This window comes from Corapipo altera, unplaced genomic scaffold (assembly GCF_003945725.1).
Source record: "Corapipo altera isolate COAL_440 unplaced genomic scaffold, ASM394572v1 44, whole genome shotgun sequence".
In the NCBI taxonomy this organism is placed as follows: Eukaryota; Metazoa; Chordata; class Aves; order Passeriformes; family Pipridae; genus Corapipo; species Corapipo altera.
The window spans coordinates 13,158,287-13,184,750 of NW_020884880.1; the positions used below are offsets into that span (position 1 = coordinate 13,158,287).

General features: G+C 39.6%; 1 protein-coding gene and 1 long non-coding RNA gene across 10 annotated transcripts in view; one reads left to right on the forward strand and one right to left on the reverse strand.

Moving 5' to 3' along the window:
- CREB5 (cAMP responsive element binding protein 5) overlaps positions 1–26,464 on the forward strand; it is a 256,030-nt gene that overhangs the window by 79,674 nt on the left and 149,892 nt on the right. For all 8 annotated transcript variants that reach the window (XM_027639345.1, XM_027639339.1, XM_027639340.1 and 5 more), the window contains one exon: positions 1,807–1,979. In XM_027639345.1, coding sequence (XP_027495146.1) covers positions 1,807–1,979 — 173 coding nt within the window. The remainder of the gene's footprint in view (positions 1–1,806; positions 1,980–26,464) is intronic.
- LOC113945307 lies at positions 7,255–13,568 on the reverse strand. 2 transcript variants are annotated; one of them, XR_003527032.1, is made up of 3 exons: positions 13,329–13,568; positions 7,630–7,697; positions 7,255–7,467 (listed from the first exon to the last, which is right to left on the reverse strand). It is a non-coding gene; the product is annotated as an uncharacterized LOC113945307 (long non-coding RNA). The 2 variants fall into 2 exon arrangements; XR_003527033.1 differs by having other exon boundaries at positions 7,255–7,470.

Genomic DNA, 26,464 nt, shown 5'->3' on the forward strand with positions numbered 1-26,464 from the left:
AAAGGAGAAGCTTTAGGAAGTGATAGCATTAAAATATTTACTTGCTTATGGATAGATATTAGACCTGCTTTTCCAAAATCTTGTAATGATCAAAAAAGTGAGTGCAAGTTTGAATTCTGATATTTTATATATATATATATATATATATATATATATATATATATACATTAAACTGAGCAGGTTTTTAATCAGAAAACAGTAATCTGTTGAAGAAGTGACATTTAAATAGGAATGTGGTAGAAGAGGGAGAATTTCTTTTGGAAAAGTTTCCATATATCTAAGGTTACTGCCTGATGGTCATGACATACTGCTGTGCTATGATAAATTAGGATTAAGTTCCTTGGTCTGGCTTCCTCTTGCAGTTCATGCTCCTTAAGTGAATACTTAAGAAAATAAGGAGCTTCTAGACCTGATTCGTAATGTGTAAATTATTTACTGGAAGAGGAATTCAGAGCTTGGGTCTTCTTCATTCTGTCTGAGTGGTCTAACCATGTGACTGTAGGCAGCACCTCTGCCTCTTTATGTGTTAATGAAGAGTGGAACAACTTCTGTAAAAGAAGCAGAGATTCCTGTGTCCACACTATCCTGGAAATCACATGAAATATATAAAACTGGGAGATAGGGGGATGACAAATAATGCTTTTAATTTGGGTCCTCTAATTATTAGCTCTCCTTTCCCATGAGAAATATCAGAATACAATCTTTCTTTTAAGTCTAGGATTCAACATGTTGCCTGCCTTTTCTGTCTTCCACATTTGATCAGAGCTCTGAATTTCCTTTCTCACCAACTTTATCTATTGGTTTTTTTGTGAGGATTTTGAATGAAATATAACTTCGGTTTTTTTAATCCTGCGTATTGCAGTGGTCAGGGAGATGCTTTATCTGAGTCTTGGTGGCAGTGTGCATATAAAGGTGTTTTTTTTCCCCTTCTCCTCAGCCTAGCATGAGGTGACAACGGAAAGTTTCTTTTCCTCTTGCTGCTAACAATCCACATGTTGATGCCTGATAGGAAAAATAATGCTCTCAAGGATACCACACTTTTCATATGTATACACTGTGGGTTATCTCTGGCTCGAGAGTTTTATTTGTTTTTAAACGCAGGCCAAGTCAAACCCTGCGGTTTAGCAGCAGTGTGTATTGAATGTATAGCCATAACAGGAGAGAAGTCTTATTCCATGATTCCTTCCTTAGTAGTATCCTGGTCTCTTGTGGCTTGTTTGCTCAGTGGATATGAGATATCTGTGAACTTTTTTTTGTAAGAACCTTTTAAGAGCTCTGAACTACCTGAAGCAAAGGTTATATATGTGAAAATACAACGTTATTATTCTAACCCTCTGGGATATTATTGCTCTATAAAATATACGGAGGCTAATAGAAATGGCTGTTTCATGATGTATGGGATACTGTTGGTTACTTTATAACTGTAAAACTTGATTTGCTTGTCAGTCTAAGCAGACCTAGTACACACTAAACAACTCATGCAGTAAATCAGGGTGTCCTGCACTCATATGGTGTTCAGTGTGCTGAATATCCCCATTATAAATCACAAGACAGAGTCACAGAAGAGTGATTAGTCAATTTGAGGGTATTTTTCTGTTTATATTGCCCTTGAAAGTATAAATAGTTATTTTTTGTTTCTTTATCATTGTAGGTTATAACAAGATCTATTGACTCGGGATTTACCTGGAACCATGTTGTTGATACTTTCAGGTTTCTAGTTGTACTCCTGTAGAACAGAAAACCAAGATAAGACATTTATTTCTTTTCATTTTCTTCTACCATCTCCCATTTCTCTTCTTTTCACAGAATATCTCCATGCATAACACAGTTGGAGGAGCGATGGCAGGACCTGGATCTCACCAGCTGACAAACACAAGAATGCCAAACCATGACACCAGCGTTGTGATTCAACAAGCCATGCCATCTCCACAGTCCAGTTCTGTCATTACACAAGCACCTTCCACAAATCGACAGATTGGGTGAGTCCATTTCCGTTTTCTCATTTCTCCCATTCTCTGGCTGCAGCAGCTGCATGTAGGTCCAGATGTTGTCCTCATCATTCTTAAAGTTCAGCTGCATGCAGGACCAGATGTTGTTCTTGTGGTTTTTCAGGTTACAGTGTTTGCACTTGACCCTGCCAGCATGCAGCAAGGACCCCTGCAACCTGTGTTGCAGACTGTGTGGGAATGGCCAGGTTATTCCAGACCTGACACTCTGGTTCAAAAAGGGTAGAATGCTATACTTGTTGGGAAGTCTGCATTCTCCATCCAGTTTTTTGTTTTTATCTTCTTATGTTCAAAGTCCATGTTTCTCTAACTGCTCTGGAAAGAAAAAGTGTTTGTGAAGCTGATCCTTTCACTTCCTTCTACGGGAGTTCAGAGTGCTCTGTGGGATTGGGCTATTTTCTATGTACTCTGTTTAATTAAGGAATACTAGAAGACAAAAAGACCATAAGAATAAATGGAGTTTGGCACAGTGATCTCTGTGAACAGTTGCGCAATCTGTGATTATGGATCCATATTTATTACCATAAATTGACAGTATGGGTGCTTATTGTATTGCTTTGAATGCCAACTGTGTGCTCATGTTAGAGAACTGTGTGAACAAAACCATCCATGTTTTGTACACTTGGTTACTTCCAGCAAGCATGAGGTTCTCAAAGTCACAATAACTTGTTTTTAATTCTACAGAAACTGCCCAGATGGCTTGAGGGTACAGTTTTTCATCACACAGCTCTGAGAATTTGGGGGGTTTTATGCATAAAAATGTATGGATAAAAAGATATATTAGTGGTCTAAGAAAGAAGCAGCAATCTAGATTCATTATCTATCGTTTGTAATTTGGTCACATCCATTATATGGTAGGTGCAAAAGCAGCTTCTGTCCCCAGTCATCGTCTAAATAATTGATGATCAACTTGCAGTCCCTTCAGAGTAAAACTGAAAAGCGAAATTCTGACATTGAAAACTCAAAATCCAGTTATTCTTGTGTTTTCTTTCAAGATTCTTGGTGGTTGGGGGAGGATGTAGGCCACAGGCTCTATGTATTCTGTGGTAGCAGGGATGGCCCAGGGCACTGACCTCTCCGGAAGGGTTATGCAGTCATGCACAGAACATGGATTCCATCTGCTGCTCCAGTTTTTTGCTCCTGGCCAAGCTCCTCTCTTTTCATTTTTACTACTGTTTCAGGATTTGGTTCTTAATACATAAGTCTGATAGGATAGGTCAGGTAAACATATTTGATAGATGTGCCTTTGTATGTGTTACATATTAACACATATGTAACAGTATTCACTGAGATTTCGTGTGCAATACAATTTGCCTATGAATCCAAGAAAGTGTTTGTCTTATATATGTCTCATTCTGTTCATGGACAGGGGGTTGGGAGAGAGGGAGGGAGGAAGAAACACTTTCTTTTACAGTTTTAGAAAGAAAAACATGAACTAATGCCATTATTTGCATTAAAGATGATTAAGCTCCTGTTCAAATTGTGACTTAATAGGTCTAGTGGTAATTATAATCCTAATTAAAAACATTAAAAAAACCCAAACAACTTTTAATACTCAGTGGTGAGGTGTTTTATGTGGGGCTGTACTTGGCTTCCTAACAATTGTTTCCATATAATGAGAAAAAAACTGCGTGTGGTTTTGCAAGACCCTGTCAGTCAGGTTTTAAGTTTGTGTTGGTTTGGGGCCATGGTGATTAGAATCTCCAAAGTTAGAGGGGTTGTGGATAAAAAGGCCTTTTCCTAGTCAGTGGTGTGTGTCATTTGGGAAATTTTGTCATGACATATCTTAATTCTTCCCTGTGACTGAAACACACAAATGTTTCCTAAGTCTGAGTCTAAAGCTGCTTTATTGGGAAGCAACTGTCAAGCATTTTAGTCTCTGTGTGAGTTGGTGTGTGAATGAGACTTATGGTGTGACTCCCAGCATACTCTGTTCCCCATTCTTCCCTCTTCCTAGGAGGTTTTGTTTTTTGTTCATGGTGTGTCCTAGGAGATAATTGCTACATTTTCGACTTCATTTACTTGCCAAAGTGTTGAGCATCCTTGTTTGTCCTCTTTTCCTTCAGTCTTTTCTCTGTGGTGTGTTTTATTTATTCAAAGAGAATATCTTGTCATTTCCATTTATCTTCATCTTATCCTTCCAAATGTGCTAAGAATTATATCTAAGACTCTTTAATGAGCAATACAGACCAGACAATGGTTTTGGTATAGACAACTGAAGAAAAATCCAGATGGATTCAGAAAATATTTGAGTTCTTCAAAGTTTGGTTGTTTTGATTTGGCCTTACAAAGTTGAGATGGTTCAGCTGTTTAAGCCCAAATTCTTAAGTGCTCAAATCAGTGAGTTTTGATTGGGTTCTCCTTTTTTTAAATCATCCGAAGCTACCCCAAAGGGCAGATGAGTCCTTACCATGAAGAATTGTGCCAGGGAATATGCTTTTTAATGAGCAATAAAACCCTCAGAGAGCAATTGGGTAAAACTCTCATTGAGTTCTGTAAGAACAGGATCAAGCCCTAAAGGTTATATAGAACCATCTTGTAGCAATATTCTGATTTTTATCACAACCACAAATATTTTAGTGTCAGACTATGGCCAAGCCACCTGCAAATGTTTATGATGGCCTTACTCCAATGAAAACAGGGAACAGCAATGAAAGTCTTCATTTAGCCCCTGTTCGTAGACTGGGCTCTAGTAATAGAGAATGGGACCCACCTGTGCCTGCACACAGCTCGTTTCATGGTGAGGAGTGGGCGAGTTTATAGCAGCTGACATTCCCAAGGGATGTAAGTTTTCCCTACTTTCATCTCTCCTCTTTCTCCTCCTTCTCCCTCCATCCCTCTCCCTCCTTCCCTCCATACCTCTCTTTTTTCCTATCCCCTACTCTGGGGTCTTGCATATAAAATGCGATATTGACACAACACATGGGAAAACAGGACAGAATGAGTATTGTTGGGCAAGCCTTACTGGCACAGCGTATATACACACATTGTTTCAGGTATTAAGCCTCAGATACTACTGAACAGGCATCCAGCCAGATTAATCAAAAAAAGAGAGGAGCATGAAGTTTATTAACTTTAAAAATAAGACTGAGTGCAGTCTCACTTTCCTCTTATCGTGTGTGTTTTGTTGAGCAACATTACCATTACAGCAAAATGGCAGCTTAGATAGTATTTATTTGGTAAGGCAGTCTCTAACCTCCTTGCCATCCCTCCTCCCTCTCCACCAAGGCTTCGGCATGTGGGAGGAATGCTGTAACTAGTAACTACTTGTGCCGATGAAAAACCAGTTGAGGAACACTTAGCAGTGAAGGGTGTCATTGGCTGATTAATAGCACATCATTTTGAGATAAGATACATGGAGGGAAAGCAGTACGGCATATGTAGGAAGGGAAGAAAAAATGATATAAGACATACATTTGTCATAGGTATAGAAAAGCAGATAAGCTGAATCAGCTTGAGATATGGGACTCTGAATTATGCTGTACAATAGCAGTGCTTGTCTTCTTTTTTAAAATAACTCCATTTTTCTGTGGCTGAGTATACAGCAATGTGTGAAAATTCTGGTCAGACAAATTGATCACAACACAGTATACTGGTTGCTTTATCTGGACACATCTTTTGCTAGGAAAGATGCGTTTTTCAGACTATCAAATACTGCAGGTAGCTGCAACCTAACAACTCAGCATTCCTGGAGAAGGTAACCTCCTTTCAAACTAGTTTTTCAAGCTAGTATTGGACATAACTAGTAATTATTCTGTCTTGAAACTCACTGGTACAGCTCTGCAGCTCATAGAGAATATGAGAGGATTGAGGGTTGTCACAGATGCAGCAAGTTGTTAACATTGTGCTAAACGGAGAGAGAGAGTAAGTTTCGGTGAACTCAGGCTCCAAAGTGAACATAGAGCACTAACAATGTGATGTAGATTATTATGTATTATTATGTTCTAGAGCATTTTTAATGAGATAAGGTGGTCTTCTGGCACAGCATCAGAAGGGGAAAATTTCAACCACATTTGGTGAAATGCAAGTAGGTAGGAGAAGGCAACAAAAGGGGTTTGGAAGATGCCTCTGGTGCATTGATGTACTGAAGAAGCATGGTACTAGCGGAAGAACAGCCTTTCAGTCCCCACATGCAGCATTCGTTTTAATATCTATGCACTGTCTTCCTGTCCCTCTCTCTTCTCTCTCATGATGCCATATGTCTCTCTGTGGTTCCAGTTTATCGTCTTTTCATGGGGTTTAATGCTTTTCAAACAGAGGGATGTGGGAAATGGAGTAGTCAGGAAAACTGCCTGTAATGGGACTAACAGAGGTTTGGTGACACAGTAAAGAGCAGACTCATTGTGACTGGCCTTGGTGATTTGGGAAATGAAAAAAAGCTTCTCAGTCTTAGACTCCTCAGTCTTAGTATGGGGCAGAAGGATAGATCATCTCTGTGGCGAGCACAGGATTTTTATGATAGTGCAAGATATCTGAGACTGCAACTGCTGATTAAGTTCTCAGAGAATACTGCTATCATCCTTTATAGCTTGATGAAACAGAAAAGACTCCTATAAGAGACAATCATGGGCAGAAACCCTTCCATAATCAAGCTGGTTTTGGAAGGCACTTGAAATAGGCTGGTGACTGAGAGGGGTCTTTGTACATAAAAGAAAAAGTCTCTCTTTAAGCTCCTAGTAAGTTAGTGGAGTGTGTGGCATTGAAGAGGCCATGGAATGATGTGCATTTATTAAATTCAAGGGCTAATTCCCTTTTCAGGAAATCTGGGATAAAAGCCTCCGTTCCAACTTATGTATTTGAACTAAAGCACCACTGTATTGTGAGATGAGAAGAAATGTGCAGTGAGAGATGCACAAGAGTGCAAATGACCGCTCAGTCACTTGATCAAGTCCATTCCACAGTCTTGGTTGTGCAGGATGTAAGAACACCAGTTAGATCACTGGAAGGGGAGGAAAAGGGATTGGTGGGAAGAGAGAGAGCATCTGAGAGTGTCATTCTGTCAAAATTTTATTTTGTTCTGTCTTTATACTCAAAGTTGGGCTTTAATTGCTGCTTAATGTTCCTGCTTCTTTTTCTTCTGTTTATGCTAAGATATGTTTTCTGTAGTCCTTTCTACTGCCTTGGCCAACCTTAACACAGAATTCCATCAAGCCACTTGTGCGCAGCCACGAGCCTCTGGGAAGCTCAGAATTACATAGGAAGTAATTACAAGAGTGTCTTTCTCAGAAACGAGTTGTCTCATAGCTTACATTTAATAGAGAGGATGATGAGGGAGAAAATGAGATGGATCCTTTCAAGCTGTTCATCCGTTTTAGCAAGCTGCTCCCCAGGTCCACACATTGATCTGCAGATCAAACTGTGCTGCTCTGTCTGTGATGTTTAGAAGCTATGTCTGCTCCCCAGCCTCCTCTGTTGTTTGCATCGGCATGCTCAGGAGCTGCTGACTCAATCTCTCCTGACACTGCTGAGTCAGGAAGAAAAAGAGCAAAGGGCACTAGTCTGTGTGTCAGGCACAGGGGTGATTGTTCACAACTTCTCTCTTCTATCCCCGGCCACACACTCCCATGCCTTCCAAAAACTCTTTCTTACTGTAAGGTCTAGTTCGGGGCTGGAAAGTACCGACCTATATCAAGGTGACTTTCAGGGGTCTGAAAATAGGATCATTAGCTCGGTAAAAAATAGCCTGTCAACCTGGAACAGAGAGAGCTTAGTGTGTTTCTTATCTGACTTAAGTCAACTGTTACTTGAAATTTATGCACTTGTTATACATGTTGATTAAATTTATTAATGAACACAGTATTTTACGCTTCATATTTTCTACTTGACAGAATTCCTAAGATTGTTAGAAATGTTGCTTTCTCACAGCAAGAACACATACACAAAAAAGTATCAGGGATACTGTGTGATCCACTGGCCACTGACTCTCATTAGGATTGTTGTCTTTCATTATGAAGGGAAACCAGTCCTCTCCTGATGGTTGTTTGAGATAGGCAGCAAAACCACACTCAAGCCAATTCTCATGCAAGTTGTTTCTAAGAAATGGATCATGATCTTTCTGTCCTGAAAAGCTTGTCCCACCCAAGAACCATAGGAAAGAAATGTCTGAATAATGTACTGCACCTATAACTGTATCTGAACAGAAATACTGAACTTTCATAGGCATTGGTTGGCTCTCACATCAGAGAAAGTCATAAATAGGACTTAAATGTGATATACAGAACTTGAAGAATCTAACATTTGTTCCTCAATTTTAGTGACTGATATCTCTCACATACCTCCCATATATATATATAATACACACTGTATAAATCTTTAAAGGTGTAATCAAAATTTATAGGCAGAGCTTCTGATTTATATGACTTTTTGAACCAAAACAGATGTAAAATCATTTTTGGATGGAAGAAGATCTCGGAGTTGCAGTGGGTTTGATATGACAGATCAAGCTTTCCTAGACCAGAAAAAGCTCATTAGAGCTCTCTCTGCTTAGCCAAATCACATAGCTCTGTTCTTCATCATGGCTTTGCACTTAACATGCCCTGATGCATGATTCCAGTATGTGTTTTATCCAAGTGTCAGCCTGTTTGACAGGTAACTAAGCCACAGTAAAACTCTAACTCAAACAATATAGATTTAGGTTGTTGTAAGGCCTTTTTTTTTTTTTTAAATTTCTTTTCATTTAAGAGCATAATTCGCAGGTTCCAGAGAAATAGCAAGCTTTGGGATGCTCTCTTACACCATATCATTTCAGAGACGGGCTTAAAGGTTTGCTGGGCATGGCACAATTGCTATAATGAGTTGAGTAAAAAGGGAAGACCTTTATGTGCAAACAACTCTAATAAAGCTTTAGATACTCACTGAGAAGTTATGTTTGTACCTGTTTCAATAAGGGAATTGGCACTGATGTACTGAACAGGCAACACATTGATTTTACATGGTTTGTCTCGCCAGTGGTTTTTTTTTTGAATGGTTGGAAGTTTTGTTTGTTTGTTATTTTGTTTTGGTGGTTTTGTTTGTGTTTTTGTTTGTTTTGGGGGGTTTTGTTTGTTTGTTTTTGTTTTGTTGGTTTTTTTGTTTGTTTTAATCTGGTGCCTGGATGAAAACCAGTTACTATAGTTCAGAGAAAAATGCCTGGGGGAAATTATAGACTATGTGTAAAGTATACGGATCCTATTTTACCACCTGTAAAAGCAGGCCTCCTTATTAACTGATGAGTTTTCAAAATCAATGGTACAGTACAGTCCCATTTAGGGACTATATAGTTCTGTTTATACTTATGGACAGGCCAAATACACATTTAAAAAAAACCACCCCAAAAAACCCCAAAAGACCAACAATTTAAATCAAGGGCATAGATAAATCTAAGTTGACAACATCATAAAAATTAGTTCTTTTAAAAAAATGAAATTAATCTTGATTTAGAAGGAAAAAATAATTTAAATAAATTTGTCATTTTAGAGACCTTCTAACAAAGTTTCACGTGGTAAATCATAAGTTTAAATTCTCTCAGCACTTTTCAGCAAAAAATTGCTGAGTTGAACAAGGCACTGATGGCTAGACAGAACCTGCAGGTAGATTGAGAGTGCAGGAAGACTGTTCCATGGAAGAAAGAACAAATTAGAGAGTGTATTTTAGAAACATTTGCTGCTATGACCATCTGTATTCTGCCAACAGAGACGTTTATTCTAAGCTCACATAAATGAAGTGGAATTTTGCCAGTAAAAAAAGGGGTTGTATTACTCCAGTCATAGGATCCAGGGCCTAATTGGTTTATGAAATGAAAGGGGCAATCTTTGAGCTATTACCAGCTTCCTCTGCTGCAAGTGAAGTGAATCGCAGCTGTTCTGATAGGGTCCATAAAACTTGTTGAGGTAATAAAATGTTTGCAGTGAACACTTCTCAAAATGAGTGAAATCTAAATCCCTAGCTTATTTGACAGTATTAAGAGAATTGAATGCACTTCCTGGGGAATTCTGAATATTATGTTACTTTTATCTAGTTCTCTAACTATATGAGCCAGGCTCACTATTGCTGTAAATGTGAGGGCTCAAAGTAATTTTCTTCTTTTTTAACCCTACAGATTGAAATGCAATGTGTACACATATGTGATACAAGAAAAAGTTGTGTTTATTGTTCATTTTCTAACCTGTCTTGCTTGTGTCTTTATACTTTTCTGTTCCCTCATCTCTTGATTTTTTTTGGTGAGATGTAAAAAAAAAAATAAAAAAGGCATGGTTAGCATCAAATGATCCTACACAGAAATACTTCTGGTGCTCCTTTTGATCTTCGTAAATCTTCTTCAAGCGACTGAGAATTTTCTTGAACTGGTTAGAAGTCAGATATATCACTTCTATCTTCTTAGCAGAGCAGTTGTTCTGAACCACTTGTTCAGTTCATGGTGGTTTTGAGAGTGATTACATACATCCAATAGTCCCTAAAGATCTCTGACATGGGTTCAAATACAACCTAACATCTTTGGGATCATTGTATACATTGAGGAATCCACAATTTTCCTTGAAAACCATTCGGTGTTTGTTTAGAGCTATGTTGTTCTTCTCAGCATTCCAAGCATTATGCATGTTTATTTAGGGCTTCTTTTTTTTTCCTTCTTGCCCCCTCACTGTGTCGGGCCCCCCCCCCCCATCCTTATCGATATGTCTGTGATTGCCCAAAGACAGGGTGATCACAGCTTTGATAGTAAGATGACCTAAAAAGAATACAAATAGATATACATACTGAGAAGTTTCTTGGAGTAATGAATTGGGTTTCCTGGTTGGTTAACCTGGGCTTGCAGCTCACACTGCTGTGAGCATTCCCTTTCACACCTGCAGCTGGACATTTAGACAACATATTAGTCCTTGTATGGTGGATGTTGCTTGTCATATCTTAGATAAGCTGTTGCCTCAGGTGTCTAGAGAGTGATCAACCACTACAATTCAGCTGCAAGGTGCTGCCCTCTGACCCTTTAAGCACTTTGGAAGCAAGTGCTAGCTACAGTTGAATATCTGGCTTCCTTTTCTGACAAGTGGTTTCTCATGCCATAAGTCCCTGGCTTGGAACATGCAGTAGGGTTGTCCCAGGTATTGCATAGAAAGATGTGTAAGAGATATAAAAATCTGAATAGTGATGCTCTCCTGGAGCATCTGGGCAGAGCTGCATGCAGAAAGCTTTCCTGACGTATTCATGACTGAAGCTTGTGTTCTCAGCAAGTGTTTTTGAGCTGTTATTGGAAACTGTCCCTGGTGAGATGAACTGCTGACTTAATGTGTGTGAAGGAATCTCTCTTTGGATATGCTGGACTTCATTAATTCATTATTGATGTGAGTAGCTGATGTAGCTTTTTTGTGCAGCAGATGTAAATGAACATAAAGAAAGCGGGCAAAAGGCAGCAGTAGTTTTTAAATATTCAAACAAGAAAGTCTTAAACTCAACAGGTTGGTATGGATGACTGATTCTGGTTGATATACAGCTACAACATTTGAAGACATGAACTGTCTTCAAATAATCTGATAATCTGATAATCAAAGGAGATCAAATTTGAACAGATTTCATATTATTTCTCTCAATTTGTGCTTGTTTCAAGTGGTTTTGTTTGTCTGAGGTTACATGGCACAGGTAGTAAACTAAGTCCAGACTGAAGATATGTAGCCAGTAGATTATCTAATCAGAGTGTGTTAATACAGACACCAAGTGGAAGAGCTATGTGAAAATGTTACTTCTTTACAATTAATTGCCTTTTTAGTCTGCTTTAATTTCTTCTTTCTCTGCAGTCTGCTCCAGGCCCACAGAGGAAAGAGACCTAGAGTGCTGTTGAATTGTTTCTGATCTATAGGGAAGTTAAAGAGGAAGCAGAATAACATTTCTACTGTGAAGTAGCAAAGGAAGTTGGGAGAAAGGAGTCAGTGAGTTCGCTTTGTGCCATACTAAATGGATGTGGAGAAAGATATGGATTCTGGGCTCCATGACAGGGAATAAAATCCATACTTGCTTCCAAATTTTCCCCTGGCCTCTATATAGTTCTATTGTTCCAATAAGAAATTTGTGGCTCAGAGGATTTATTCAAAATCTATATAAAACATAATAGGCAAAGTTCATTCCAGAATCCATCAAGTTAAACTATATTTCTCTGTGGGGAAAGCTGGGGTCCCTTCCAGTCTGGTCTTTTTCTGTACACAGTCTAGTAGCATGGAGCTTTTTGTTGCACGTTAATGCAAATCAAGGGTTGTGGGGCCCTAAGTCCTATAAAGCAAATGCTAGAAACAATATTGGACTCAAACAGAACCCATAAATACAGAGGGAAGCAAAACTCCATATATAAAGGAAAACAGGGATTGAGAACAAAAGCACAAAACCACATTTCAAGCCTCTAGGGGAAAAAAAAAATCAATTTTTGTTTTGGAAGAAGCATCCTTGGAAATGTTCAATTTTCCTTATGACCAAGTTGGGAAGCTGTAAGCTGTGTCCTTGAAGAGGGTGTAAATGACTCCAAGACAAAAAAACTGTTCTGTGTTACAATAAAACCCTGCCACTGAGGTATAAATTTCCTTCTTACTCCTCCTCCTTGTCCATTAGACGAACAGGAAAATAGAGACGCCCCTGCCATGTTTACAGGCCCTGCCTTGTTATTTGCATGATGGCAATACCACTCTTAGCTCTCTGTCCAACACTGCTTATTGGAAAAACCTGGAAATAATTAAGGGACCTCATTTGTTATTGCTCATATATTCACCCGTGGAAATTACTTGGGAGGACAGTTCTACCAGTACAGAACAATGCTCAGTAATAGAACTGCAGAAAAAAATGACAAAAACAACAGTTTGGGGAATGGGATGTAAAATATTAGCCTAAAAATTTTGCTACATTGGCTTTGAAAGGGTTTGTGTGTGTGTGTGTGTGTGTGTGTCTTCCAGTAGGGAAAACAGAATGTAATTTGCCAGAACTAGATGACTTGTAATGTTTTTACTTATTGCTGATTTACTTACTTGAATGAAACTTACGAATTACAGTGGAAGTTTCAGTTGAGTAATGTTCAATATTGGGTTATGTTGTTTTATTACTGGGTCTACTGAATGTTTCTTTCTGTGGTATCTTCTTCCAAGAGCTGTGGGCACTGTGAATCTTTTTCATGTTACTTTTTCAAAATCAAGGCAGTGCATTGCAAAACCAAGAAAACGATCTAACCAGGCAAAGGGACTTTTAGTATTTCAGCACACTGCTCCTTTTCTACTTACATTTCTCCTGAGCTGTCTGCTTAATTCCAGATCTGCTCCCACAGGCTGATACAGGTCTATGTTTACAAGTTGGGTCACAGGATATGAGGTGTACCTGTTGTACAGTGCCTTCCATGTTGATGCTGAGATATTGATGTGCTTTTCTGGGTGGGAAGCAGCAGTTCTGCTGTTTCACTCGAGCAAGGCATATGGCACAACATAGTGCAACAGAGAGGAGGGTTGATGAGTGAATGATGACTCATCAAGGGAATGCAGCATAGGAAAAAAGGCAAAAATCAACAATCTGAAATCAGCTTAAGATCAGTATCTGAAGGTTTCAGACTTTGTTGGAATTTCTGTTTACAGTTCCTTCTCTGTTACATAGTGCATTGGATGCATTCTCTGTTGTGACATTTGCTGTGGCATTGTGAGGCAAACATCTGTATGCATGCTCATGCAGGTTTTCTAGGGACATGATCACTTATTGTTGCACTTAGGTGCTCTTGTTCCCTCCTGTTCTCTCATCTTGGAGAGTTGCAAGGGCAAAAATCTTTCAATATAAGTTGTGACTTTTCTACTCCCAGTTCAGTGGTGGCTCCAGGGTTCAAACTTGCAGCCTCAAAATGAACCAGGCTAAAGGGCCGTTACTGTCAAGAATAAAGCCATGTACTGTAACTGAGGGTAATCAGTTTGGATCACATTCGCAGATTCTTTGTATTAGCTTTATCAGGTCAGGCCATCAGAGAGCAGATAGACAGGTAAGACCAAAAGACCTCTGAACCCAATTAAAGTTGTACCACAAAGAAATCAAATTCATGTGGTTTACATTTCAGAAAGTTACATTTGGTGAGCTGTACTTACTTTTATTCTGTAATGTAATGCAGACCATGTGAACATTTGAAACGCTTTTAACAGTTAAACCAGCTCAAATAACACAGAACCAGAGCAGCAATAAAGAATGAATTAAGACTGATTGCAACTACAGCCAATTTTTTTTCCTCATAAAGAAATATAAATGACTGATACATTTAAAAACTACCATATATATAGTAATTTTGTCTTCAGCTTTTAGCTTGACAATAGCCATTCTCTTATCTTTTAAAATAAATGTTTGGTTTAAAAAGCAATCCTAAACCCACAGTCTTTTATTTGCAGTGTTTCAGGGTGAGTTTGGATGTGCTGTGGAACCACTGGTATTCCCAGTGATGCACATAGTTTGGGAATTGGTCATACAGCTCTGAGATAATCCTGAGGAGCTGACATTTAAAATACTTGCCACAATAAGAGCATGAGCATGAGAGGATAAGAAAATTTTGCAGTCCCCTTTCTTAAAACCAACAGATGTGTGTGCAGCTTTTCATTCACAAACACTCCTTGCTTGCTGACATTAGATAGGCTTTATGTGTGAAGCAAATAAAGGTTCAACTGGTGCAGACTGCTATGCGTTCAGTTTTCCTATTTGCCAAACAAAAGAGTCTGAATCAAAGTCCTGAAGACTCCAGAAGGCTCAGCTGGTGGTGGACAGTGCCAAATGCACCTATGTCCTGCATCTAACTTCAGGAAAGTGATGTGGTTTACATACAGAGGGAACAAAGTGACTGGATTGCTTAGCACTAGCATCATTCAGTTGGATCAGTAATTTTTGATCTGTAACAATGATGTTTTAAGGACTCTGGGAGATCTTCCCAGAGCTGGGGAAAGAGCTTAGGCCCACAGTTCTTGCGTATGTGTTACGTTCTCTCCTGAGGAAAGAACTTACTAGGACCCCAACCCTTTCCTGGTTTCTCCAAAACACTGAAATGCAGAGCTCTTGCCATTCTGCTTTCTGGTACAGAGCCACCTGGCTATCAGCAGCCAAGCCCATCTTCCTGGCTCTGGAACATGACTGCTATCCTGAGTGGATATAGCTGCTTTCCCTCAACAGTTGTCCTGATGTGCCAGTGTGCAGCAGTTTTCCTTACTGTTCCTTGTGTAGAGCAGGCTGCTCTCCTGTCTTTGTCCCCCCTTTTCCCATAAGCTTTTTGGGCTGATATGGCAGGAAGGGCATTCAGGCATGGGGCTCTCAATTTAGCTTGATTGAAAGTTAAGGTGGTATATCACCCACACTCTTTTGTGCTGCTGTCCTTTCCATGGGCCACAGACAGAAATTCAGAAACTGTCCTCCTCTCCCTGGAGTGAGCACCTTGAAGATCTGCTCTGATGCTTAGTCCTCAGAAGCAGACAAATAGAGAGGAAAGACCTATATGGATTTTTTTCCTTATTTTTTTTCTTCTTTTAAATCTTAGTTAAAAATGTAGCAGATTGTTTGCTTTCTGTGATGGATTCTTCCTTGTATCACCATTCCCAAGCAGTGGGTGATGTACTGCTCATGAAATGCAAGCTTTTTCAAAGTGTTAGCGCAGGAAACTGGGGCTACCATTGCCAATTCACAGAAGGGGTGGGACCGGAAGAAAATCTGCATCACCACCAACACACAGAGATTTCTCTGCTATGTGTGGACCAAAACTGGTGGAGTAGAAGGGAACACACTCCCTGCTTTCTCTCACTTTTGCTATATATGGGGTTTGGCAGAGTAGTTCGAGATGCTGGCATGGAACTAGGAAAAGAGGGATATATCCTGGGAAGGTTAAATGGTTGCTACTTCTAACACTGCCCTCTCACTCGATGATGAAGAAAACCAGAAGACTTTGACAAGTTCTTTAGAGAACAAACACTGTAAATGGGGAAAACATTTTAAGTTCTGACTATAAGAACAACAGAACCTTCATGAAAGAATAGATAAAATCAAGCGGATGTTGGACAGAGAGCAATGCCAGACATTGTTAAAGTGCTAGTCTTGTCCTAGGAGAGTTCACTTTGGTTTCTTGTTCACCACTGATTTCTTTATGAACTTTGGCAAATTTCTTGGCCTCTCTGAGAATCAGTTCACTAACTGTAAAATATGAAAAGAAATACTCCCTCACCTTGCAGAAATATTAAAAAGGATGTAGCTATTGCAGGAGCAGAAGGTAAATAGGTTCCTCTCATATAATGTCTTGAACATTTGATGTAATTAAATATCAGAATTTTTCTCAATGTATAGTTCTTTACCCCAGAAATAGAGAAGAATTATAGTGTTATGTAATCATCTAAGATAATTTGCTATTAATTTCCTGGAAGCTAAAATAAATTGCTGAAGATTCTTTAAACAGAGTGAGAAAAATGAGAACGCTTACACTAGACTTTCTCCAGGCATCATGTTAATATAGTCCCCTCCTATGGCAGAGGGGTTGGACTGGATGATCTTTAAAGATCCCTTCCAGCCCAAAATTATTCTATGGTTCTATGATTTGCTAAAAATAGATTGAAATAGAATTTAATTATCAGACATATTTAGTAAAAACAACAGAATGCTAATTCACACAAAAAATATAAAAGAAATTTTCTTTAACTTTTCAAAATCAAGGTAAAGCAAGAACTAATAAACATTAAGATCTGCTTCAAAGGTGTTCAACATATTCAAGTGTAGGAAGGTTTTTGATTTCTTTCTCTTTTTTCTTTTTCAATTCCATGGGGGGAGTTGGACATATAACAGATAAAAGTGACAACAAAGCTTGGAGGCATATCCATGCAGACTGTTTAAATGAGACAAAGCATTTTAGAAAGTAAGAGAATTATGTTTCCCTGTACGTCCAAAGGAAGTCTTTTTGCTTCCTCCAAACAAGAAGAACCTGCTGAATTCCAGGAGTACCTCCATTGCCTCTAATGGACAGGACAACTGGAAAGGTGATCAGAAAGTATAGAAAAGTGCTGCATGTGCTCTCATGCCAACAAATGTGAGCTTCTTGTTAGGGTATGAGAATAGCAAGCTAGAAGACTAGGACAGAAGTCCATTATGCCATACCCTGAAAATATCCAGCTTTTATGAGCAGGGACACACCAAACACAAACACTGGACTGTTCAGCAGCCCTTCAAAGCAAAAACCTTTCTAAAATAATTTCCACCTGGTGTGCTCCTACGCTTTTAGAACAGATTGTTCCAAGAACACTTCATGTCTTGTTTTTTTCTAGCAAGCTATTAACAGCAGATGAAGAATTACACCCTCCAAACAATTAATGCAGCCTGGGGCCTAACGAGAAAAATCTTTATTTCCAAAAAGTCCTATTGACAGAACTGCTACGGCAACCTTTCAAAGCTGCACCCACATCCGATGACAACAACAATAAAATGCTGTGCTATTTTTCTTACCTCGTAAAGTTGTCATCTCAGCACAGCTAAATATCTGAGTTGCCACCCAGCCTGTAAACATCCTTATGTGCGGAGGGTTATCAAATAGGTCATGGAGAAGCAGCTCTCACATTATCTAGAGTATTATCTAGAGCCCTCAGATTTCCTGAAGCCCTTTCAATCTGGTTTAAGACATGGTTAAGTTACAAAGACACAGCTATTTCTTGGCCATTGCTACTCTCTGATTTACTAGCTTCTGCTAATGGATAAAGACTAAGTGCTCAATCTAATCTGACCTTTCAGATGTACTGGCTGTCAGAGTGTGTTTGCAGCCACCCCTTCTATTTTAATGGTGTCCCTCTAGGAAAGCGTAGCAATCTAAGAAGGAGAACACTTTCCCTTTGGGTTACCAGCTTTAATTCTGTGCCCTTCACAACTTCTAGTGTTGAATGTGGTGTACTTGGCTGCTGCTTCTGGGAACAGGACCAAGCACTCCACTGTCCTAATCCCCTTGTAGCAAGCACCCTTTCAAAGATGTCCTGAGTTGGACAGGTAATGTTCTGTGCAGCATGTACACCAGTTTGATAACCTTCTTTAGTACCTATTTGACATGCCAGGCTCTAAACTGCTGGCTGCCAAGTCCTCCCTCCCCTGCTTTTGTCAGTGCTACTGAAAAAAGGAGACTGCACTGTCCTCTTCTGCAAATTCACTTTTAGAGGTTCTGTAATCAAGTTTTGCTGACATTAAAATTGAGATTACATAAAATATGGATGGCTTGAAGTATTAACAATGAAGTGGGCAGGAACACTATCTCTAAAGATCGGCTTTAGCCATTTAAAAGCAGTGTATTCCCAGATTCTGGGTCCCCTTAAAACCTTCTCTCTCTGCACAGCCAAGTGCTTGCACCTCATAGCAAACAATGGAAAAGAATCACAGTAGCAGGATCCTGCCCAGTTCACATTTATTTAACCCTTTGTCACTACTATATTCTTTTCACCTGGCATCCTCCTTATGTCTAAAAGGCTGAGATTGCTGGAGCCAGAGAGTTATCTTATTAATAGTTTCTGTGTTTATTGTCAGAGTGACTTGGTTACACTCTCCTCTCTGGGCCAGTAGGTCAAGGGACTCAAGTCCCCCACTGAGGCTTGGAGTGAATCTCAGTGCTGACTGTGCACATTAGACTGGGAGAGGGGGAATATGCTGCAATGGTGCAGACCTTGAATTTCCGGTAAGACATTGAAGTGAGGTCTCTGCTGTCTTTTTCAAACACATTCCAGGTAGAAACTGCTGAACCACTTCTGCAGTAGGGAATTTGACTTTGGATTTGAATGTCACTCCTTTCACATGATGGGAAGATGTGAGTTTGTGTACCCCACACCACAAACCAGATGGGGCTAACTCACTACGTTGTCATCCAGCAGGGAAGTGTCCCCTTCCCTCACATCCCTTAGGAGAGCTGGTGGGGAGGCAGAGAGTTGTGTCTGGGAGCAGGGCCAGTGCACTTGAGGTACAGGGGACTGACACACTCACTTCAGACTAGCAGTAAGTAACAGATTTATGTTGGAAGGAGGAAAAAAACATGAGTCCAAACTCCTTTTCATAATATGACATGATGACTGAGTTCAAAAAGGTGAAAGGGAGAGAAGAAAAGCTGAGGAAGATGTTTTCTTTGGGCTTTCCCTGGAACTGTCCCTTTTTCTTCACTAAGTGGACACTTCAGGAGTTCATCTCAGCCTTTCACCCTCCAGTCCTCTGCACTGGGAGAAAGCAGCAGAGGGGGTAAGAATGGAAAAGTGCTTGTGCTCAAGTGTTTCCAAATGTTTCACAGCCATAGGCATTTACTGGTTGTCACCCTCCACCCTATCACTACTCCCTCCATATAAAATCAGAGACTGAGTTCCGGCATCCAGGCAAGAAGGAAGCTTTCTTCTTTTGTAGAAACCTGCATGTCCCAGTGCAATGCTTATAATTCACTAGGACTCAGCTAGGACAACTTGCCAAAAGGCAATGTCAGGTAGCTGCTGAAAGAAATGCTGTTCAAAGATATCCCAGAGAGTGAGGTCATTTGGTGTGAAAAACAGGCAATAGCTCTTTCTGGGCTCATGGATATAGGGAACTTCAGCTAGACCGAAATGAAGGATTAGCAAAATTATTCTCCCACCATACCCCCTGCCTTCAATACAAACCCAGCAGTTACTTTCCACTCCACTCTGTGTGTAAAACAAGGCTGAAATATGATATTTAAATTATTCCCAAGGATGCATTTGCTGAAAAGGAAGGCATGAGCCAGACCCTCCCTTGTGCTTATTCTTTGTCAGAGTCTTGAATTTTGGATCATTATAAGGAGGGAGAGAACACACTAATTCCTAACACCACTAGTATTTCAATGAACGCTGCTATCAATCATTTAGGTTCTCACTCTTCCTTATTATATTTGGATAAGTAAAATTGCCAATAGTGCAACAAAATCAGCCAAAGTCAGCCCACAGAAAAAACAACAACAATAGGATTGAATGAAGTCCATTGTCTATTTCTGTACAGAACAGAAATAGTAAACCAGAATGAGCATATGAGAAGAGCTCATGCCTAGATGGGATACAGAGGTTATAAATACAGGCTGCCACATGGCAGTACCGCTTTGCTCTTAGCTACTTGAATGGCTGATTGGGTTGCCTGGTCATTTAAATGCTCTGGGTCTGAATCTGGCTTCACTGCTGATATTCTGTCTGCTTTATACGGACACTGTGAAGAGCTGTTTGTTGATACAGCAGCGTAAGCATGGGACAGACTTTAGAAACTTTCACTCATGTCATTATTTTCAGAAAGAAAATAACTGCTGCAAATTACATTACAAAACATGCATTTCTTTAATTTCAAATTAAGTCTGTTGCTGTTCCTAGTATTACCAATAATGGGAACAATATTAGAATAGCTAGTACATTTCCATATGCAAGATCTCAAAAAAAAAAATTTTTTTTTTGAGAATGTAGGGGTTCTAGAAAGACACCAGAGCTGGGTGTCCAAACTAGGGTACTTCTTGTCACGGCATTGCCTGCAAGTGATTTCCTCATACATCTTGCAATTTGGCATTAATTTAGTGAAGCACCAGCTTCCATATTTCTGCAAATGTAGATGTTTATCTCCCATTTTCAAGACATTTCAAATCCTTTCAATTGGAGATAAATCTCAAAAACATGAGTCAACAAGTCTAAGAAGAGCAAAACAACGTTTACTTCTTTTTTAATCTTTCTGTCTCTAATCAAGAGTAAGGCACAGACATTAATAAAATTGATATTAAAGTAGATGTTCCTTCCATTTGACATCTGGTTTTTTATCCTGTGGGGGCATGTTGAGACATGCTTTCAAGTGATGCTTTCAAAGTTTTCTCTGTGTCCATGAGGGCTAGTAATGTAAGTTTTCTTTTTAAATGGAGCATTAAAGTCTTCCAGAGCCCATATTTGAAGAAAAGAAGGACACAGTGATATTCACGGCAATAATGCTGACACTTGAACTGAAGTGTTAATAATGGAAGGCCAGAGAGGGTCTCTTATTATCTCAGCAGTACTCAATTACCTCTTTTCTCAAGATCTGCGTTGATACTGTCCAGTATCAAGGCTACTTTCCAGTTCTACTTGTATAACTTTTCATATCTTTTTCTTAAGTGGTAGAACCAAGTGAACTATTATAGATGAATTATAGAGAAAAATATATTGAATGGTCTGACCTAACTCTGAGATTTCATGATGCCATTCTACAGTTTTGTTGTGGATCTTCCTGTCAAGTTTCTGGGTCACTTTCCTGGTGGTGGCAGCCACCTCCACTAAGTGAGCTGTGCCCAGTAAAGGGCTGGTCCCTGGACGTCTATTTTCACCAGAAATTACTTACACATGAAGAAAATAACGGGGATTTTTTCTTGTGTTACAAATGTGTATATGTATTTTCTTTGTATTCAATAGTGGTAAGTTGCAGTTGCAGGGAGAGTGAAGAGTAAATGATATGAACTACTGTCAAAGTCTTTGTCATATTCCTGGAATCTTGTCCAACGCCTGTGTTGGCATAAAAGGTAGATCGCGTTGGAATGGCGTGCTTGCTTTTTGTTGTTACTGTTGCCTACCTCAGCTAAGGAGCTTTCAACCCACAGGAGATGACAGAATAGAAAAGATGGTGACCTGCTTTAATATCCGCTCTTTCAAATAAAAAGGAAAAAAAAATCCAATAAATAATCATTGCGCTGGTGAAGAGATTGCTGGAGCGCTGCAGCTGAGCACAGCCTGGCCCTTTGGGCAGGGAGGGATGAGTCTAACTGACATGCTGGCACTGGCAGACTGCTGAGGGACCTGTGTCCAACCTCTCTTCGCTGGGAGAGTCACCAGGCCTTTGGGGATGGGTGGGAGGGAGGGAGGAACAACCTGCTTCCACCTCTCAGCTTTGCAAGTCTTGAAAAGCGAAGTCCTGTGTGTGTGGCATAAAGTAAAAAAAAATAGCTGCAACAGAAATTAATGCTTCTTTTTTAATGAATGTATGTGTCAATGTGAACATATGTGGAGATTTTGGAGAATAACTAATATAGATCTAATAAATATCTCACTGTTTTGAAATGATTTAGAAATCAGCTTCTTCAACTGATACTTAGTCCCAGTGAAGCTATTGGAAAAACTTCTATTGGTTTCAGTGTCACTAAAACTACACTGTTACACACTACTCCCCTTTTTGGGGAGCAATCTGCCATAATCAAATCTACCAAGACTCTCCGTTTTTGTGAGAACTGAGTACTGGCATCTGCATTTGAAAGACAGTGCACCTAGAAAGATCATTTTGTGCTGAATAAATAATTTTTTTTGGTCAGGTTGGTTTAGTAGAATTGCCATAATATTGTTTTTTAAACCAATCTCTTTCTGGTCTTTTCTACAGAATGGGCTCTGTGAAACACAAAATAACACAGGACATAGGATTTTCTGGGCTCTGTCACTGTTTGAGAGAATTGTTTATCAGTTCTGACACAGGGGAATAGATATTTTCTTATATTTCTTGATCTTGTGCTAGACAGATTTCCCTGAACCTCCTCTGCTTTTCTTCTTCATTCATGTTTGCCCTTCCTCTCTATCTGGAATCAGGATGTGGATTTCTTCCAAGTGTATTTAATGTCCTTTTTTTTCCTTTGTTTTGTTTTTTTTTGCTTCTTAAAGGTTGATAAGTTTGAAAGTTAGGAGAGATGAAAATATGTGAATTAAACAATGTTACTCCAAGCAGAATGAAACTAAACTGTTGATTTAAACTTTGGAAAATGGAAGATGAATTCTAGAAAATTTATTAAATGGTGGCTTTGATAAATACTGACAGATTTGGGAACAAATTATAAACGCATTTTAAAGAACCAAAGTTCCTCTAAAGAATTGCTTTTTAACTGTGACTGAGTTTGCCACAGCAGACTTCTTCTTCTCAAATCATACTTCAGACGTACTCCTTCCCTTTCCCAAAGCCTGAGTCAAGGACTGACGTGTGTGGTGCCCATTGTATCATCAGGACCTATGTCTGAAGATTGAGATAAAAACAGTACAACACTTCATTCCCCACTGTTCACCATCACTGCCCATTTAACACTGTTTCTCTAACCATGACCATGACTACTGTTTTGCCTTGAAATCTTTAAATGGACACATTGGTTTTGTTTTGTGTCTGGCCTGTCAAAATCTTGGTGAAGATTTCAAAAGAATTTTATCATGGGATGAAACTTGTCAGGAAAGAGGAGCAAGACTGAATATGGTGTAAGACTTCAGTCAGAACTATTTTTGAGGCTGTTGCAAATTTGGGTTTCATGGGGGCTTTTTCTCTTCAGACTTTCCCATGTCCAGGTCTGATGCAGCTGAAAATGGCTGTTTTAAGTTTCAGAACATCCACCAGTACACTGTAAATACTCAGGGATGTGCGAACTTCGCATGTTCTACTGGTTTTGCAGCACTACTTACCTGCTTGCAGTGAAGCCAAGCTGAAATAACTTACTGCCTCAAAGCTGTATTGCACAGTTTTGCAAGAACTTACGCTGTACAAATGTATGTGTCAGTAGTCTCACTGTCTGAAGTCATTGAGAACACTGAGTTGAGAAGTTTGATAATGCTTTAAAGAAGTTTTTTAATTTCACTGAAAAATGATTATATTCCTAAATAATTTCTGAAAATGAATTTACTTATGTTTACTGAGCCATAACACTAATCCTGCATTCACCTAATTTGATGTTCATGTAGTCACATCTACTTCCATATGAACAAACTTAATGCAGTTGAAATCACTGTGACTATAGAACTGAATTTAAGTCAATCAGCTGCTTAACTGCTGTTCTTAAGCAGGGTATCTGCATTAAAGATGACGAAAGACAAACCTTCCACCTCCTGTTGCAAGGGACCTTCCCTGACATGGGACTGGTACCTAAGCGTCTATGATGACAGCCAGCTGCTGCAGAGCACACTGCCTTGCGCTGGCAGTGCTTTCCTCCCTCTCTACTGCCCTTACTTTTGTGATAGCTCAGGCAGGCTATCACTGTGCAGCAAACCTTATCTTGCTCTATCAGTGCCAGCTCCACAGCGCTCTCTGACCTTTTCCAGTCCTGATGTTTCTGAGCTGACAGCAGCTTAAGGCTGGCTTGTGCCAAACTTTTTTTTTTGTCCTGTGATGATGGACAAAACATGATGTAGTTCGGCTTCACTCTGTGCTCCTCTGATTTGCACAGTGAATGACACCGAGCTTGTCAGAGGTCTAAGAGTGTTGAACTGATTTGTAAATAATGGGAACAGTTATTAATAGCCATTAAATACTTACTTTCCTGCAGTTTTGTCATCATTGTTTTTTCCTTTTTTCTCTCAAAAAAGAGAAAAAGCCAGAAACTGGCAAACAAACAGTAAAACTGCAGGTTTCTGCAACATCACGTTGGTCAAATTAAAACCCAGTACTTGAATTTAACTGTCTTTAAGGGCTTGGATACCAGATGCGATATTTCAGTTTATGACAACTACTGAATTTCTTTTAAACAGAACCTGCCCCTTGTCAGGAGCCCAACTGGGGAGCATCAGCGGTGGTTTAGTCTCCTAAAGCCAGCTATTTCTGTTGTGCCATGCCCCACTGTACACATCAGCCCCAAGACACAGTCACTGTGTGGCCCAGCCTTCTGCTGAGGCGTTAAAACTCGTGGGGTGGAACAGGGGTGCGGGGTTGGGTGCCATTTGTTGGTGGTCATGGGCAGAGTGGGGCAGACTGTCAGGAGGATGCTGTTGCCAGTTGCAGAGGAGCTCCGTCATACAGCAGGAATCTCTGCCCTGGGTGACGGACAGTGCTGATTAGAAAAAGGCTAAATGTCAACATTGTTCTGAATTGGTAATTGGCAATTTTCCAAGAGCATTTTAGACACGAGACTTTGGAGATTTTCTCCTCCCAGGCTGCTCTTTCTCCTCCTCCTCCTTCCTCCACTAATCGCTGTAACTCATTCTGTCAAGTACTGAGTGCTGTCCCTTCAGACCTTCAGATAAATCCTTTACAGCAACAATTTTAAAAGCTGCCGTAGTGTCTCTTTCTATCTGTCTGTCTTTTCTTCTTGCCTTCCTCCTTACTAATTTATATTGTGGCAAGGGTACAGTAGCCCTGTGTGGAAGGTGGGGGTGGCACGAAGTGGAGGGGTGAAAGCCATGTTTTGACACGTGTGGCTTTTCATTTTTGCAGAGGTTGTTAGCGCACTGCTTAGTGACCAAAAGTTGATTACAGATGCCATGTAGCAGTGATGCTTTGCCAAAACACTTGGAGAGGAGACCTGTGTTTATGCTCCCCTCATCTGATTAATTTTAAAATACATTATTACCAAAAAGATTTAAAGAAAAATTTATTGCTTGCAAAGAGGGACCCAAATCCCCAGGGCAGAATAAACAAAATAAAAACATGAGAAGTGCATTTATAGTCCTACTGAAAATAGGAGTGCAGTCTTAAAAAGGTTTTCTTAAAATGAAAAATGAATGACTAAGTCACCAACTGCTACTAATCTAAAAATTAGTACTTTTGATAGTGATGGCTGTGCTGCTAACTCTTCATTAGCAAGGGTATTTAGTTGTAGAATAAGAGTGCTTTATAGAACACTTGCTCCCCCATGAAATTAGCCTGTATAGGGAATAAGTGAGCAAAGATAGAGTGTATTTTCCATTGCCCTAGTTATCCCTATGCATGTGTGTGTGTTGGTGTGCTTTTGCATGTGTGTGTGCATGCACTAATAGCTTTGTGGTGATGATGGAGATGATCAAGATGATACCGAATGGAAATACTGTGTGATTTTCTGGAGTAAGCCTTTTAAGACTCACTTTAGATGAGAAAGGCAATGATTTCTGGAAAGCAGGATTGCCGACAGGCTGCACTTAAGATCCTCAGATGGTATTTACTGCGGAAATGTACATTACTGTGATGTGTTTGAATCCAGAAATAATTTTTCCCACAAGGGAGAAAACACCTTGTCATAAAATATAGTGTATTTTACTTGTTTATTCAGTATTATGTTTTTCTAATAAACTGTGGACTTAACCCTGTTTTAATTTGTGTTAGTGGAAGATTTGCACTTGAATTCAATCTAGTAAGATCAACTGTATCTAATACTGATTCTCAGTGTGAGATTTGCCTTACAAAGCTTATATTGACATTTCTGAGTGTCAGAAGCTGCAGCTGTTCCTCAAGCCATCAACAGCAATTTGAGTCCCATGTTAGTTCATGTTTTTTCAGCCTGTATCATACTTTGTGTGAGGACTCTATCTCCCACCCTCCAGTGGTCTCTGGGCAGGAGAAGCAGAGATGTTACGATAGGAATATACTGGAGTTTTCCTCCAACTCTAGCAGAGAAGCAACCTGGGGGCAAGAGCCAGAGAACTACATGGGCAGAACTTTCAGTTCCACTGTCAGATCTGTTTTTTAAGAGTGGCTGGCAATGGGGAAATGAGACATTCAAACTGATTGGAGTCTTGGTTGTACTCTGGAAAATGGATCTATTTTCTTCTTACTGTGGTCTATTGAAGGGAGTATTG